Below are 17754 nucleotides of genomic sequence, written 5' to 3' on the forward strand. Positions count from 1 at the left end.
AATTTATGTATAATCTTTATTCCAAATAACTTAAACTCCCTCTTGTAGCCACATCTCTTCTCTGATGATGAGGGCGGGACAACCTGTCACTCACATGACATCACAACCATAGCAATGCACAACAAACCAATCAGTTCCTGATGGACAAAATCAAGTCCTGCCCTACATTTTTTTTCTTGCCCAAGAAGCTGTTTCACTCTCTTAATAGGAAAGCTTGCCAGCTTTAAAGACCAAGTCAAGTCCAATTAATTAAAAGCAACAGAAGTTGACACAAAGTGCTGCACAATTCATAAAAATAAATACAATATTTGAACAAATCCTCAAATAAATAAGAAAATAAAACAAGAAATAATATAACTTTAATAATATAATGCATTACAATAAATTATAAATAAAATTTTACAAATATGCTTTATCTTGAGATGAATTATGACTTTTATTTTTTGTTTTATTTTGTTTCCACAGCCATCATATGATATTCATACCATGGTATTAAATAATAATATCCATATATCATCGTATTTACATGGCACTTACTTAGAATGTCATGATATTATTATGGTACCATGTCCAAAAACATAATAATTGTGTACTCTTTTTGTTTTTGAACGTGATTTTTTTTTTTTTGTGACAGAATCCTGGAGTAAACAAGTGCAGGAGATCAAACATTGTTTCTGTAATACTTTGTACTACCGAAAGGGGGTGATGTTAAAAAGCCAAAACTTTAAAACCCAGAAGATAAACGTGAATCGTGTGTGTACAGGCGACAGTAGACAGTGTGTGTGTCAGACCCGCAGTTTATTGTAGACGTGCAGTATTGATGTTTTACTTATATTGCAACACTAGTCACGTGAATCTTTGGAGTACGGATCAAGCGAGTGGCCCTGAAGACACAAACTCTATCGATATATTGAACTCGTCGCCGCATGTCGTCATTTGTTTGATACTGGAGTAGGATGGGCTTTTACACCTGGCACTTTTTTACCTCAGACCTTAAGCGATTTAAAAGCTAGTATTGGTGTTGTGTCTGTTTAATTCATATCACAATCTAGTTAAAATTGATAACAGGACGTTCGCGGAATTTTTCATAATCTTTCCTGATGTCGGACTGCAGCTCGTCGGGTTCAGATGAGGATTTGGACCCGGAGTCAGAGCTGCTGGACGAGCTCGGCGGCAAGCTCAGCAAGGTAACAGAACTGTTAAAACACTACAGTTTTTCCAACTTGTATTAGTGTTCAACAGTAATTTTAGTTGGTGTTGTTGACATAAGTTTAGTGAGTTACTTTCGTTTGCTTCAATATCGCTAAAACGCCGCTTTTGGGGAGTTTTTTTTTTTTTGTGATTGTGCATGTTATGCTCTACCAGTACTATCAGTAACATGAGCTATGTCCGATTCCTAAAGAATCTTTTTAATGAACCAACTGAACCGGTTTTGTGACAGTCGATCAAAACGAATTGGACTGAATCGGTTCGAACGGTCAATAACTCATACAGGAGAATCATTGCTTTCAGACATGAACAGTGTATGGAGCACCAAACCTGCAGAGATTAAAAAATAAATGAATAAATGGGTAGATATATTAAATGTAATTGAAAATAAATGACTTGATAAAACATAATTATTTTTTTATTCAATTTAGGAGCTTTTATTGTAAGTGAAATTTATATTTAGGTTCTAAATGTCTTTTGCAAATGTTTTATGAGGCGAATCATGGAATGTTTTTTAGAGCATGCAATAAACTTTTTCACTGAATCTTTTTTTCTCTGATTAGCAAACATTAATTACTTTCCATTCTGAGGATCCAACTTATAAATTTTGATTTAAAAAAAAAAAAAACAGTTATTGTAGTTTGAATAATGTATGCAAGTCAGTCACCAGTGTTGGGGGTATTTACATTACATTACAAGTAAGTATTACATTACATTACATTACAAGTAACATGAGTTACATAGTCAGGTTTTTCAAGTAACTAGTAAAGTAAAACATTACAAACCTCTATTCAACATTTTGTATCACTTGGAAATATGTCACAACACTGAAGTAAAGTCTGTTGCAACTTCCGGTTCACGGGGACTTTAAATTTCCAATGAAATATCTGAGTTACTTTTTCAAATAAGTAACGCAGATTACTTTGTTGTTCTATGACTGACACCTCTTTTGTCCCCATGTTGAGAGAAATCCGGTGCAGAGCCGTTAGTACGCTGTGTAAACATGATCAATATTGTAGTTCTACATTAAATGTGAGCATGCATTTATTCATCTCACTTGCACAAAAACAGATTTATTATTCCTCAAAATGAATAAAAACTTTCAAATGCAAACTCATAATATGACACACACCTGCAGTAATTAAATGTTACTGTAAATGACACACATACTTTGTATTTAATCTCACTTTATTAAGCAATGTCTTTGCTGCTGACCTTCAGTGATCCAATTCAACCATACAAATATGCAAACATTACTTTAGAAAAACATCACATTTGTTTAAGGTTTGTTTGTTTGTTTTTGTTTTTATTATTGCTGAAGTAAGAGTGTTGAACTTTCTTCCCCTGCGTCCGATTCTTCGGATTCAGGAATGGTTGGTTGGTTGGTTGGTTGGTTGGTTGGTTGGTTGGTTGGTTGGTTGGTTGGTTGGTTGGTTGGTTTGTTTGAGCTGCTCTCTGCTGTACAGGCCTGAATTTGCATTTACTTCAGCCTGAGGCTAATTTATTTCACTTTTGGTGTGAAAGGGCCTTTACATTTGCCAAAATTATAATTTTTTTTGTCATTGTTATTAAAAACAAACAAGCAAGCCCAGCCAAGGTGAGAAAATGTAACACCAAAGTAATGTAATGGGGTGTATTGGGGAGTAACGCAATTTTGTAATGCATTACGTTTAAAAGTCATTTTCCCCAACACTGAAAGTCACCTGTTGAACTTTGAAGCCTTGAACCTTCAGGAAGGTTTAATCTTTATGTTACAAGTATGTGGAGTCATGCAGTGATAACAATAAGCCATGTGATATCAAGTATGATAAACACTTTGTTTGTCTCCAGTGGACTAACTACATTCATGGATGGCAGGACCGCTGGATTGCACTGAAGGGCAATATTCTCAGTTACTACAGGTCAGCAGATGAGAAGGAGTTCGGCTGTAGAGGGTCCATCTGTCTCAGCAAGGCTGTCATCACGGTGAGGCTGTTCTGTTATGTTTACCTGTATGATTATCAAAGGCTTATCTTGACTTCACAGTGATATGATTTGCAAAGAGCTGATATGTACTACAGTGTTAAAATGTTTGAGCAGTAACGCTTCCTGTATGTCATGCAGTGTAAATCCATCTGCTATTGCCATGGGAAGCAGTCGTACTTGTTTTGGGGGTTTCTCTTGAACAGCCTGATTGTTTCAGGTGGACAAAGCAGAACATGAGGTTGAGTAGAAAGTACAAGGGTACTTCTCTGCTTACTTTAAACAGACACATCCTAGTGTGATCCATACTAAACCCATACTAAACATCCTGCAAGACTGCACCCGACTTCTTTATGGAATTATCATTATCATGGGCCTTAAAAGATAATTAATATTAAAAATATATATTGTTCTGTTGAAGAGGCCTATCACAATCATGAATTTTGTGCCGAAGATTAATTGTCATACAGTTAATTGCGATTAACGATTTAATTCTGTTTTGTTCATGTCACTTCATGTCTGTAAGCCTAATGTTTTTTGTTTTGTTTTTTTACTTGAAATCATATATATAATATAATAAAAATTATAATAAAATAGGCCCATATGATTTACTTTAAAGGTGCCCTAGATTCAAAAATTGAATTTACCTCGGCATAGTTAAATAACAAGAGTTCAGTACATGGAAATTACATACAGTGAGTCTCAAACTCCATTGTTTCCTCCTTCTTATATAAATCTCATTTGTTTAAAAGACCTCAGAAGAAAAGGCGAATCTCAACATAACACAGACTGTTACGTAACAGTAGGGGTGTACGCCCCAATATTTGCATATGCCAGCCCATGTTCCCAACATTATGAAAGGCATTAGACAAGGGCAGAACGTCTGGATCTGTGCAGAGCTGAATCATCAGACTAGGTAAGCAAGCAAGAACAATAGCAAAAAATGGCAGATGGAGCAATAATAACTGACATGATCCATGATTACATGATATTTTTAGTGATATTTGTAAACTGTCTTTCTAAATGTTTCGTTAGCATGTTGCTAATGTACTGTTAAATGTGGTTAAAGTTACCATCGTTTCTTACTGTATTCACGGAGACAAGCCGTCACTATTTTCATTATTAAACACTTGCAGTCTGTATAATTCATAAACACAACTTCATTCTTTATAAATCTCTCCAACAGTGTAGCATTAGCCGTTAGCCACGGAGCATAGCCTCAAACTCATTCAGAATCAAATGTAAACATCAAAATAAACACTGTACTTAAGCGATTAGACATGCTGCATGACGAACACTTTGTAAAGATCCATTTTGAGGGTTTTATTAGCTGTTTGAACTATTTTTATGTTGTTTAAGGCAAGTGTGAGCTCTTGGGGCGTGGAGCACGAGAATTAAAGGGCCACACACCCTGAATCGGCCCATTTCTAATTATGCCCCAAAATAGGCAGTTAAAAAAATGAATTAAAAAAAATCTATGGGGTATTTTGAGCTGAAACTTCACAGACACATTCAGGGGACACCTTAGACTTAGATAACATCTTTTAAAAAAAAGTTATAGGGCACCTTTTAATGCTGTAAAAATTAATATAATATAATAAATGCAGTCTGATTAAACCCACAAACCTATTTTACAACAGTGTTTTTTATATTCTTTGGCAAAATGTGATTGAAATTTAAACTGCACAATTGTTGCGGTTATCTCAAATATAACTGCTTTTGAGGTTGTTTCATAATTGAATAACTTTTCAACATTGACACTGTTATTGAACTAAATTGAATCAATATTGAACTCACTTGGGCTGCATAATGACACTGTTCTGTATTCTGTAGAGCTGCTTAGTGGCTGACATTAAAGTCATTTCGTAATCGATGAACTTTGTAACATTAACACTGTTTATTACTTACTAAAGCTGCTTTGGATATGTGATTTGACTTATCAGAGGTTATTTTCTGTGCAAAGTGATGAATTTCAATTGTTTGTTTGTCAGAAAGATCATGTTTTCTGCCCAAAGCAATTTATTTAATGTATTCTCTCAAAAGTCAAGTAAACTTGGCGTCAAAAATGAACTAGCCAAATCTTGTTTAAATTAAAAAAGAATAGTTATTTTAATTTATATTGCTGCACTGTATGTCTGTGAGCTGGACTGCTGCATGTTGTGGAGGTGGTTCAAGGACAGAAGTCTTGGCAGTAAGACTACAAGGAAATGTCCAACAAAGCTGCTTTGTATGTCTTTAGGTTGACGCACTATTGCTACATTGTTCTGGTATTGAGTGAATTGAAGGAGTCTTGAGGATTAGAACAGGGTGAGCAGAACCACAGGAACGTCCTGTGACGGATGGTGCATATCGCATATCTTATTGTGAAAAGGGTGATCTGGGAGCAGTTCTTGCTTTGACTGTTCCAATAAAAATGGGCATGTGTAAAAAAAGAACGTGCTTGAAAAGTACTGCTCTTAGATAGATTCACAATGCTTGTGGCCCAGGTGGCTTTATGCTGTTTATTAGGGTCTAAAAAAAAGGGAACTTGACTAAAGGCCCACCGTTAAAGATCACAGGTTGTTTGGATGTAGATCAAGATCTCAAAAGTTTGTTGTAGAATCCAGTTTTGATATTCTGGCTGCATGAATCCGGTTGGAAGACCCACTTTGAAGCCGGTCTGGTCCCAGAGTCCCCTCTGGAATTCTGTGTTCGGTTGATTTCATTGTGTTTTGTAGAGGAGAAAACAGAGATGATCTGATGACAAGATGCTCTTGTCTCTGATAAGAGCTGTTCTACAAAATCTGTGTGTGTCCCAAATACTACATGCCCACTACCCCTGCAGAAAACACTTAGCCTACTACAAAGTATGTCCACTGTGAAATGCATGAAATTATAGTTAGATTATAGCCTACTACAAGGTATGTCCACTGTGAAATGCATGAAATTATAGTTAGATTATAGTTTTAGCCCTTATTATGCTTTTTTGGATAATACCTTTAAAGGATTAGTTCACTTTCTAATAAAAATTTCCTGATTATTTACTCACCTCCGTGTCATCCAAGATGTCCATGTCCTTCTTTCTTCAGTCGGAAAGAAATCAAGGTTTTTGATAAACATTCCAGGATTATTCTCCTTATAGTAGACTTCAATTGGCCCCAAATGGTTGAAGCAAGGTCAAAATTACAATTTCAGTGCTGCTTTAAATGATACCAGACGAGGAATAAGGGTCTTATCCAGCAAAACAATCAGTCATTTTCTAAGATCGGTCATTAACTAAGTTAGTAAGAAAGAAATGACAGTCTGGCAAAAGTATGGATTGGTAAAGATGTAAGTTATAGTTTATGCACTCTAAAAAATGCTGGGTTGAAAATGGACAAACCCAACGATTGGGTTGTTTTAACCCAACTGTTGGGTTAAATGTTTGCCCAACCTGCTGGGTAGTTCTATTTAACCCAACTATTGTTTGAAAATGACTATATGGCTGACTTAAAATTAATCTAAAATGAAATTAAAATATTCATTTATTAAACATATTAATGTTAATTTTCAAGATATTTTGGGTTCATTTTAAGTAAGCAATACTGTAATTTTTAAACAATAGTTGCATTAAGTAAAACTACCCAGCAGGTTGGGCAAACATTTAACCCAACTGCTGGGTTAAAACAACCCAGTTGCTGGGTTTGTCCATTTCCAACCCAGCTTGGGTTGTTTTTAACCCAGCATTTTTTAGAGTGTGGACAATTTGTGCACTACTTAAAGCTAGCTAATGGTTTCCCCTAGATTTAGGAGGTCTGCGGGTTTTGTTTTACTGTTAAAGTGGTCTGCCATCTGAAAATGTTTGCGGCCTACTGACCTATTCAATAAATGCAAATCTATGTTGTGGTGGCAGGGAGTTGTTTATCAGGAACAGCAGGAAAAGGTGCTCCAAAAACATAATGGCAGAAAGAATGGAAAGTTGGAAATGAACCGTGTTTAATCCATTTTCCAACATGTTCATTGTTATGATCTGTTCTTGTTTTTGACGCTTTCTCTTTCAGCCTCATGAGTTTGATGAATGCCGGTTTGACATCAGTGTGAACGACAGCATCTGGTACCTGAGGGCCGAACATCCTTTGCTCCGGCAGCAGTGGATCGATACCATAGAACTTCACAAGGTGAGTCCCTCAGAAGCAGCAAGATAAACTGCTCCAGCTCCAATGTGTTTCTGATAGTGAGTGATCATGTTCGTGTTGCAGAACCTGAATGGGTGTTTTATTTCCTTTGTTGAGGAAAGGAGGGTGTTGGAGGCATGGTGCAGTGGAATGTGTCCTGCATGCTTTTTTTTTTTTTTTCTTCTTCTTTTTTGGCTATCATTTCCTTGTGCTGTCATTTGAGTACACAGTGAGTTATTTCTAAGGGAGTTTAGTACAGAGTCATAGTTTAGTATTAAGGACCTCTATCTTTGTTGTGTTCTTTAGATATGCAGGTGTGTAGTAGATAAATTACGTGATACTTATTTTTTTATTCAATTTTATTCTATTTATTCAAAAATACATTAAAGGGCTCATGAACTGCATTTTTTTTATTCAATTTTATAATGTTCTTATAATTTTATAATGTTTTATAATGAGGTCCACTTATAATGTTATCAAGATTTTTACATCAAAAACCATCTTAATTTCAAAGCAATAAGCTATTTCTATCCTGTTGTTGACCCTCTCTCTTTCGAACACTTGATATGTGTCATGACAGGCGTGCCCCATTCAAGACTTGGAAGTAAATGTCCACTGCAGTAATTGGGTAACATTTTTGCATATTAAAAAATTTTTAACGTCCCCTCCATTTACACATGTGGAATTTGAAAAATTCAGATGTTGAAAAATTTCTCATTACGTAGTTGAAACATTTGCCAACAATGTCATGCATAGCCTATTACATATGCTTTATAAGTCTTGGTTGTGGCAAATAAAGCTTAAAGGGTTAGTTCACCCAAAAATGAAAAATCTGTCATTAATTACTCACCCTCATGTCGTTCCACACCCGTAAGACCTTCGACCACTGGTTGAACCACTGTAGCTACGCGGACTATTTTAACAATGTCTTTACTACCTTTCTGGGCCTAGAAAGTGGTATTTAAATTGCTGCAAATTATTTAAGTCTGCTTACCCCCAGGGCATCCAAGATGTAGGTGACTTTGTTTCTTCAGTAGAACACAAATGATGATTTTTAACTCCAACCGTTGCCACCTTTCAGTCGTATAATGCATGTTAATGGGAACTCTTATGGGATCTATAAGAGTAAAAAAAAAAAAAAATTCACAGACAAATGTAAATTAAACCCTGTGGCTCGTGACGACACATTGATGTCCTAAGACACAAAACGATCAGTTTGTGCGAGAAACGAACAGTATTTATATTATTTTTTACCTCTAATACGCCACTGTCCAACTGTGTTCAGCTCTCGCTTAGTGAGGTCTGATCGCGCTCTGACAACGGCAGTGATGTCTCGCGCTTATACTTCAATGAGTGCCAGACATCACTGCCGTTGTCAGAGCGCGATCAGACCTCACTAAGCGAGTGCTGAACGCAGTTGGACATAATGGCGTATTAGATGTAAAAAATAATATAAATACTGTTCGTTTACTCGCACAAACCGATCATTTCGTGTCTTAGGACATCAATGTGTCGTCACGAGCCTCAGGGTTTCATTTGCATTTGTCTGTGCATTTTTTTTTGACTCTTATAGATGGAGTTCCCATTGACATGCATTATATGACTGACAGACGGCAACGGTTGGAGTTAAAAATCATCATTTGTGTTCTACTGAAGAAACAAAGTCACCTACATCTTGGATGCCCTGGGGGTGAACAGATAAACACCAAATTTTCATTTTACCACAGTTATAATTGACAAAGGATGACTTATGGTGTTTTATGAATGAATGGTTATTAATTACGAATTAATGAATGTGCCATTGTTTGTCACACTGTCGTTCTTCTAGGCTATTCATAGTTCATTCTATTCGATAAAGTGAAAAACATATACATTGTCATTTGCAGTGCCATGTTTTAAATAAAATGAAACATGTTGTAATGTCTTACTGATGATAAATCAGAAGATGTTGCTCACTGAAGCTTTTATTCAGGATTACAGTGAATGGCTTAGAAGATCAAAACAATAACAAAAGTAGCGTTCTCTGATAATCCAGTGCATTAACCCCATAAATGCAGAAAAAAGGAAAGTACAGCAAATCACTACTATCATACTATCATAACTATTCTGTTTGACTCCAGCACTGCAATATAAATACTCAGTACATACCATACGATCTGTATCAGACAAAACAGTAGTGACACATGGTAGAAACACTGTTACTCAGACTTGTGTGTTGCGACATTACTGTTCGATCCAGTTGGCACTGCATCATCTTTTATTTTCAGTCTTTCTGAAAAGCCTGCTTCAAACTGTCTTGTTTAAAACCAATCCGCAGTAAATGAAGCAAGCAAACAGACAAATAATCCATGTCTTACTGACTTGATCTGACTGGAACTTTGTTAAAAATAAATCTCACTCATGCTTTCTTAATGTTAGGATCACAAGGAAGGCAATGCAAAGACTGTTTTTTTTTTTTTTTTTTTTTTTCATATCCAAAATGTTAGGGGTGTTACAAGTGTCCTGATATGGTAATGAAAAAAACCCAAAACTGCTTCACTCCAATTTGTAAAAACATGCTGAAAAAATAAAACAGGAAATAATTTCATAAAGAGGACCCTGCAGAACCTCATGACTGTGTGTCAAGGTCAATAAGTGTCTTAAAATATCAGATAATTTGACCTGTTTATGAAAAGGCAAGGTTAGTTCAAGTTGTAAAATATGTTGTGTGATGTGACTTCTCAAATGTTATGTTGTTTATTTATAAATATACATTTTTAAATATGTATTTGGAAATGATTACTGAATATATAAAGAAAACATTTTATTATCAATTAATACTCAATGTGACAATTTTAAGAGTTATTCATGTATTTATTTTTTAAAAACGAATATATTTCTAAGAACTTGACATGTGTTTATTTAAACTAGATTTTCTCTTTATCACATACACTCTTATGTGTCTTTGACCGTAGTAATAATGCATCCCTGTATGTACTGCACCTGCCATGTTGGCATTGTTCTTTGACCGATTACTGCGAAAATAATTTACTTGTCTTGTTGAACATTTGTTGAACATTGAAAATTTCTTAGTGCATATTGTTTGCTTACTGTGTCATGACTAATTTGACATACTGTACTGCTTTTTATTTATTTATTTTTTTTATACATACTTTTTGCCAGGGAATGCGATTGTCTTCAGCTCATCTTTCTGAGTGACATGTTGGCTTCTTTTGCATGAGGAGAAACATAATATTTATTGTGTCTGGCATTGGTTTGTGGTGACGTATCATGTCTTGAGGGAGATTTACAAAGGCAGGGTCCTGAAGAATGTGCTGATTTGAATGGCTCTCACATGTGCGAGTAGAGCTGAACTCAATAAAAGGAGTGGAGCTGTTTCTACGCAGCTGGTGTTTGGATCCAGGAAAGGGTGTGTGTGTGTGTGTGTGTGTGTGTGTGTGCAGTTGTGTTTTCAGGCAGCTATTTAGCTGATACATTTCTTGACGTATCATAATGTTTTATGTTTGACTTTGTTTGAGTGTTGAGATTGAGAAGAGTGTGAGAGAAACAATGTTAAGTTCTTTGCTTGTTTTTGAAGGTCATAAAGGCATAAACTGAAGCTTTGTGGAGTTATGAGAACTCAACGGTGAGTTTGGTTGTTAAATGACCAAGTCCTTTTGGGGACATTGTAATATTACTACACAAATGCAGCAGAAATACTAAATACAAATATTCTCTGGCAGTTTTACACTCACAGACACTTCTGCCATCTGCTGATGAAGAGTGCTATTGCAGTTTTGTCATGTCACTAAAAATCTGTTTTACAACTCCAGGCAGGAGCCTTTCTGTTCTCTTGAAAGATAGTTATTCACTCAAAAATGAAAATGAAAGGAGTCATCAATTATTCAAACTCTTTTCCCAAACTTATGTTTTTCTTACATTGGTTGCACACAATTGGATATGATTTGGCAGAATGTCCTTGCTGTTCTTTTCCATAAAATAGAGGATGGGAAGAGACTGTGGCTGGCAAGTTCCAAAAATGTCATAAAAAGCACCATAAAACTATAAAAGTGGTCCATTTGAATTTGCAATGTGCACTATAATACAAGTCCTATGAAGGACCAAGCAGTTTTTGTTATTGTTTGCTTAGTATTTCCCCCTTCATCATGGTTCTCAAATCTCATGAACATTGCACACTTTCAGACTTGGACACATTGTGCTATTTTCAATAGCTATGTTATGTTTAGATGCACTTATTTTCATCATCTGGAATAAAATCCAATCTGATTTTCATTTTAAAGATGTACACTTTTCCTGGTAACACTACAATAAGGTTCATTAGTTAACATGAAATAATAATGAACAGCACTTATACAGCATTTATTCATTTTTGTAAATGTTAATTTCAATATTTACTAATACATTATTAAAATCTTGTTAACATTATAGTTAATGCACTGTGAACTAATGTGAGCAAACAATGAACAACTATTTTCATTAACTAATGTTAACGAAGATTAGAAAATACAGTAACAAATGTATTTCTCGTTAGTTCATGTTAGTTAATACATTAACTAATGTTTAACTAATGAACCTTACTGTAAAGTGTTACCACTTTCATTATTACTAAAATGATGGAAAGTATTTACAAGAACAATATTGCATCACTGCTCCACTGCAGTGAGTGGGAGCTGTTAAGAACAAAAAGAAGAAAGGGGAGAAAAGCACACAAACATTTGAAATGGGTCATTATTATATCGGCAACAGGCATGCAAAACAATTTTAAATATATATATTATAAACAATTATATACATCAAAAATATAAGACAGAAAACCATTTCAACTATAGCATGTCTATTTTCCTATTTTTAAACTGGAGATTTAAATAATCAAATAATAACTGGGATATTATTTTCATATTATTACATATGAATCTATTCGTATTCCAAGCATATGACATTTTATTTACAGCTGACAACCATCAGAGTTTGTAACCACTGTATAACATCATGAAATATTAATTCAAAATCACCTACGTGAACAATGGCTTCATATTTATACCTGTGAATGATTTGACAAGCTACCACGGCGCATGATGAAGGGAACATCTGCCAATTCCACTAAGTGGTTAAAACATATAATTAAAGTAAAAGTGAATTACATTAAAATATATATAACGCATTGCATACTGTACATTAAAAGAAGGTATTGGCACAATTTCACCTGAAGAAAGTCAGTCTGGTCACTACTACAACCTTTTGTGATTTTTTTTATTTTTATTTTTTTTATTTTTTTATTATTATTTTTTTTTTTCCTGAAAATAATTATTGTAAGTACATGAAATGAAGTATTGACAAAATGTCACCTGTAGTAAGTCAGTCTTACCAACAGGAACTAACAAGCTTTGTAATTTGATCATGTCTGTATTTAAATGTTAAAACAAAGGCATTGTAATGAATACAAATTATTCGTTTTAACCACTTGGTGGAATTGGCAGACGTTCCCTTTATCATGCGCCGTGGTAGTGTGTCAACTCATTCACATGTATACATATGAAGCTATTGTGCACATAGTTGATTTTAAATTAATATTTCATGTCGATATACAATGTTTACAACTAATCATGGTATTGATATCTTTGTAAGACTGTCGACTTTAAAGAACAGTGGCAAGGAAAACTGGGGGTGGGGGGTGGGGGGTGGATTTACATTGCTTTATGCGTAATTGCGTATCTATTTTGACATGCCATACTTTTGTCCCGTGTTATGTTTATCACTATGTCAATTATTGCAATTTCAGGAGTGAATCCCACATTTATATGTGGATGAGGCTGTTGGTCCTCATAGCAGCATGAAGAACAAAACTTTTAGTCAGTGGATTATGCAAACAGCGCTCTTTATAATCACCGAAAAACTGTCACTCATCTCAGTTCATTGCAATCTCACAAAGTTCCATTATAATTAGTGAAGCTGTCTACACTGCACAATGAATCTCTTATTTACAGCATGTCTATACTTAATGAGAGGATTCGTGAGAGTCCAGAACTCAGCAGTGAAACAGAAACTCCTGTGTATGTGTGGTGAGTGGTTTCTAACTTAAATACCTCTGATTGGCCATTACGTTCAAGAGCTCAACAGATATGTCTGTAATTGGCTTCATTGCTGCAAAAACACATTGTAAATGGAAACGTTTGAAGTTCTCCAGAGTGCTTAGCTTGCTCTGACCATTTGTCAAATCTGTTTTGCCAAAATGATATTATTACATTATCAACTGAGGGTGCTTTGTAGGACACCCCTGCAGTGTGTGCCCTGCGTGCCTGTCCGCTATACCATTGGTTAATAAGAGTTCTTCAATTGATTTTACTACAGCGAATTAGTGTGTCAAAGGTTTTGTCAGTGCAGTGCAAAGGTTTATTCAATTCTACATTTCTGCCTGACTGTTATACAGTCCCGTAATTATATATGTGGTATGCTCATAGTGGGTACCACATAAAATTAAATATTTAAAGCTTTACTCATGTACAGCTATCTCCCCAAAATCGCTTATCTAAAGACAAACTGACCTGATGAGCCTGTTGTTTCAACCTGCCTCTTATTTCTGCTCCGTGTGGCTTCAAATCTAAAAATGTTATTTGAATCACCAATCCCCCAACATAAGAGTGCAGTAGAGAGGCTGTTGGCACTTAGGTCAGCGTTGTTTATCGCGAATCCCCGTTCGTCGAGGTGAGCTTATGTGTGTGTGGGTGATGCAGGCTGGGGTGGATGGGCATTTTCCGCTCGCAGTCGTCCAGCTGCATGTATAATTCATGAGTATATTCAGTCGCATTAAGCAGCTGCTATGAAAGCCACAGCAAGAAGACCTCTGAACCAAAATAAAAGGGGCTTGATTGGATGTATTAGGTGTTGGTGCAGTTCTTAAATGCATTGGTCCACTTTAAGATGAGCGCTGAGATGAGTGCAGCACAAGAGACCGAGACAAGAGCACACGCCCAGCAGGATCTGAGGTCTCCTTCTTAAACATGCACACTCACGCATTTACTTACATGCTGCTGGATTAGAGGCGGCCAAAATGCCGGCAGGAATTCTGGATGATTTATATTGAATTTATTGCAGTTAGGTGAGTGTTGCATGTGCGGCAGCTCTGGGAGTTTGTGTTTGTATGGTTTGCCATCTATCTCTCTCTCTTTTTATCTCACTCTCCTCCACATGCTTTGCAGACCAACCCACAATCTCTCTGATTTTTATACTGCCTCAAAAAACCCACCTCACATAATTTCTTCACATCATTGCGAATACTAATGGCATTACTGCTGCTTTAAAGCTGAAAACAGACACTTGTCTCCTCCTTCGTTGCTGCTTGCTTGTGCCGGTGAATAGTCTGCAGTCAGTGCACTGGGAATTCTGGGAGTGTCCAGCAAGAGAACTGGGAATTTTTGGAGTGTCAGAGAGAAAACTGACAATTCTTGGAGTGTACGGAGAAAAACTTGGAATCTTTGGAGTGTCCAGATAGAGAACTGGGATTTCTTGGAGTGTCTGGAGAAAGAACTGGGAATTCTGTGACCGCCTCGAGAAGGAGCACATTTGGGAGTGTCTGGAAAGAGTAGTGGTCATGCTGGGGCCAAGTACTCAGAACTGCAGCAGTGCCTTGTCCTGCTTTGGCTGCTGGAATGGGCAAATGGTGGGCTTTAGCACATTAACATTTTAACTTATGTCATTTACTTTTCACCATCCAGCACTCTTACTCAGCTGTTCATCATGTTTTCATGACCAGTGACATAATTTTGCTGGGGAATTCAATAACAGTAATCACTTCCATCATTCATTGATTGGGATGAAGCAGGACTGAAGCAGGTTTCCATCTTTTTCTGAAATGTGTTTTTTTTTTTTTTTTTTAAGGATGATCCATATAGTAGTATTTTCATTTAACAACCTGCCACTCTGTAATTGGCTATTAGTTAAAGCACTTTATAAAATGAAATGTTCTACAAGCCAAGTGTCAGCAGTTTTACAATGCACTCATGGAAGGACTGAAACAAAGGCTTTTACAGTCAGGTACAGTGTCTTCTGACCAAATAAAGGAGTTGCACGTGAGTACCGATTGCACTTAACGTGACTTTTTACACTATCATCAAAGGTTAGGGGTCAGTTTTTGAAATGAGGTCTGTTATGCTGCATTTATTTGATATTACAATATACAATAGCTGTTTTCTGTTTTAATATATTTTAAAGTGTAATTTATTCCTTTGATGGCAAAGTTGAATTTTCAGTTGAAAACAGTTATGCTGTCTAATATTTTAACCTTTTTTCCCCTGAGTTCTTTGAATAGAAAGTTAAAGCTGCAGTCCGCAACTTTTTTGTGTTAAAAATTTACAAAAATTATATAATGAGAATATACAACATGAATCCATTTTCCAAACCGTGTTTTTGTCTTATCCTGAATCATTATGGTACACTTATAATAAGTGTTTATATTCGGACTGTTTCAGACCAGACTGGTAGGACCCGCCGCAGAGTATCACAGTAACTGCCTAACTCGCCATAGACATACATGGAGAAAAGTAGCTCCGGCTAGAATGTTCATCCGCAAGACGCGTGCAGTTCTGATTATTAACCGCTAGAGGGCCGAAAATCGCAGACAGCAGCTTTAAAAATAACATTTATTTGAAATAGATTTTTTTTTTTACATTATAAAAATATTTACTGTCACTTTTGATCATTTTAATGCATCCTCCTTGCTTAATAGAAGTATTTATTAATTTCAAAAATATAAAAGTAAATAGTAAAAATATCTTACTAAACCCAAACATTTGAATGGTAGTGTACGAGGCTACATTACTTGACATTAACTTTTTTGCTCACCAGCCACTGTAGTTAGTGGTTTTCCAAAGTTACTAGCCACTCAGCATTTTCACTGGCCACAATTATGACATTTATACCATGGGGAAGAACTGCCATATAGATATTTTTAATATTATTATTTGGCAGCATGTATATTAGGCTGCTGTCACTTTAAGACCTGACGCACGGATCGACTATACTGTTACACACACTTGTTTTTTTCTCAACTGTTTACATTCACTAAAAACATAACTGACTGTGTTTACGTGAATACTCATCAAGACCAGCATTTTGACATTTTGTGTGTATTTGACTATTTAAGCGCAATAAGCAACTCAATTTAGTACTTTGGGTGCGTGTAGAAAATCTGCGGGTGTGAGTAAAATTATGCACAATAATACGCACAATCCCATGCCAAAATTCAAGCCCTGTAATGCTAACAGTATTCATCCGAGGCAGAAAAAAAAAAAAACAAGCAAAGCTACCTGAAAAACTATGCTCAAGTGTACCTAGACAAAAGCTGTTTTAAATGCAAAGGGTGGTCACACCAAATATTGATTTGATTTAGTTAAAGGTGCCCTCGAATCAGAATTTGAATTTACCTCGGCATAGTTGAATAACAAGTTCAGTATATTGGAAAAGACATACATTGAGTTTCAAACCCCATTGTTTCCTCCTTCTTATGTAAATCTCATTTGTTTAAAAGACTTCCGGAAAACACTCGGATCTCAACATAACACAGACTGTTACGTAACAGTCGGGATCATTAATATGTATGACCCCAATATTTGCATAATGCCAGCCCATTCGACGCATTAGACAAGGAAAGGCAGTATTAACGGCTGGATCTGTGCACAGACAAGGTAAGCAAGCAAGAACAACAGCGAAAAATGGCAGATGGAGCGATAATAACTGACATGATCCATGATATCATGATATTTTTAGTGATATTTGTAAATTGTCTTTCTAAATGTTTCATTGGCATGTTGCTAATGTACTGTTAAATGTGGTTAAAGTTACCATCGTTTCTTACTGTATTCACGTAGACAAGAGCCTTCGCTATTTTCATTTTTAAACACTTGCAGTCTGTTTAATTCATAAACACAACTTCATTCTTTATAAATCTCTCCAACAGTGTGTAATGTTAGCTTTAGCCACAGAGCATAGCCTCAAACTTACACAGAATCAAACGTAACCATCTAAATAAATACTTTACTCACATAATTCGAAGCATGCATGACGAACATCTTGTAAAGATCCATTTGAGGGTTATATTAGCTGTGTGAACTTTCTAAATGCGCTGTAATATAGTCGACAGCTCGTGTGGCAGAGGAAGCGCATCTCTTAAAGGGGCCGTGCTGAAAAAATCAGTGCATAGTTAATGATGCCCCAAAATAGGCAGTTAAAAAAATTAATTAAAAAAATCTATGGGGTATTTTGAGCTGAAACTTCAGACACATTCAGGGGACACCTAGGACTTATATTACATCTTGTAAAAAAACAATCTAGGGCACCTTTAATAGATGTTAATTGATAGATAAAATCTGTTTATGACATATATTTTTGAAAGCATTCTCACTTTACAGCATTTTTTACACAAGTGCCTAAAACTTCTCACAGTACTATAGCATTG

The 17754-nt window shown here is 35.8% G+C and overlaps 1 protein-coding gene across 2 annotated transcripts in view; it reads left to right on the forward strand.

The window, feature by feature from the left end:
* The first annotated feature begins 758 nt into the window (after window positions 1-758).
* cert1a (ceramide transporter 1a) overlaps window positions 759-17754 on the forward strand; it is a 32447-nt gene continuing 15451 nt past the window's right edge. For both annotated transcript variants that reach the window (XM_067407618.1, XM_067407617.1), the window contains exons 1-3: window positions 759-1187; window positions 3040-3174; window positions 7191-7307. In XM_067407618.1, the coding sequence (XP_067263719.1) occupies window positions 1101-1187; window positions 3040-3174; window positions 7191-7307 (339 nt within the window). In that variant the 5' untranslated portion in view covers window positions 759-1100. The remainder of the gene's footprint in view (window positions 1188-3039; window positions 3175-7190; window positions 7308-17754) is intronic.

The sequence above is a fragment of the Chanodichthys erythropterus genome, chromosome 13 (genome assembly GCF_024489055.1).
Source record: "Chanodichthys erythropterus isolate Z2021 chromosome 13, ASM2448905v1, whole genome shotgun sequence".
In the NCBI taxonomy this organism is placed as follows: Eukaryota; Metazoa; Chordata; class Actinopteri; order Cypriniformes; family Xenocyprididae; genus Chanodichthys; species Chanodichthys erythropterus.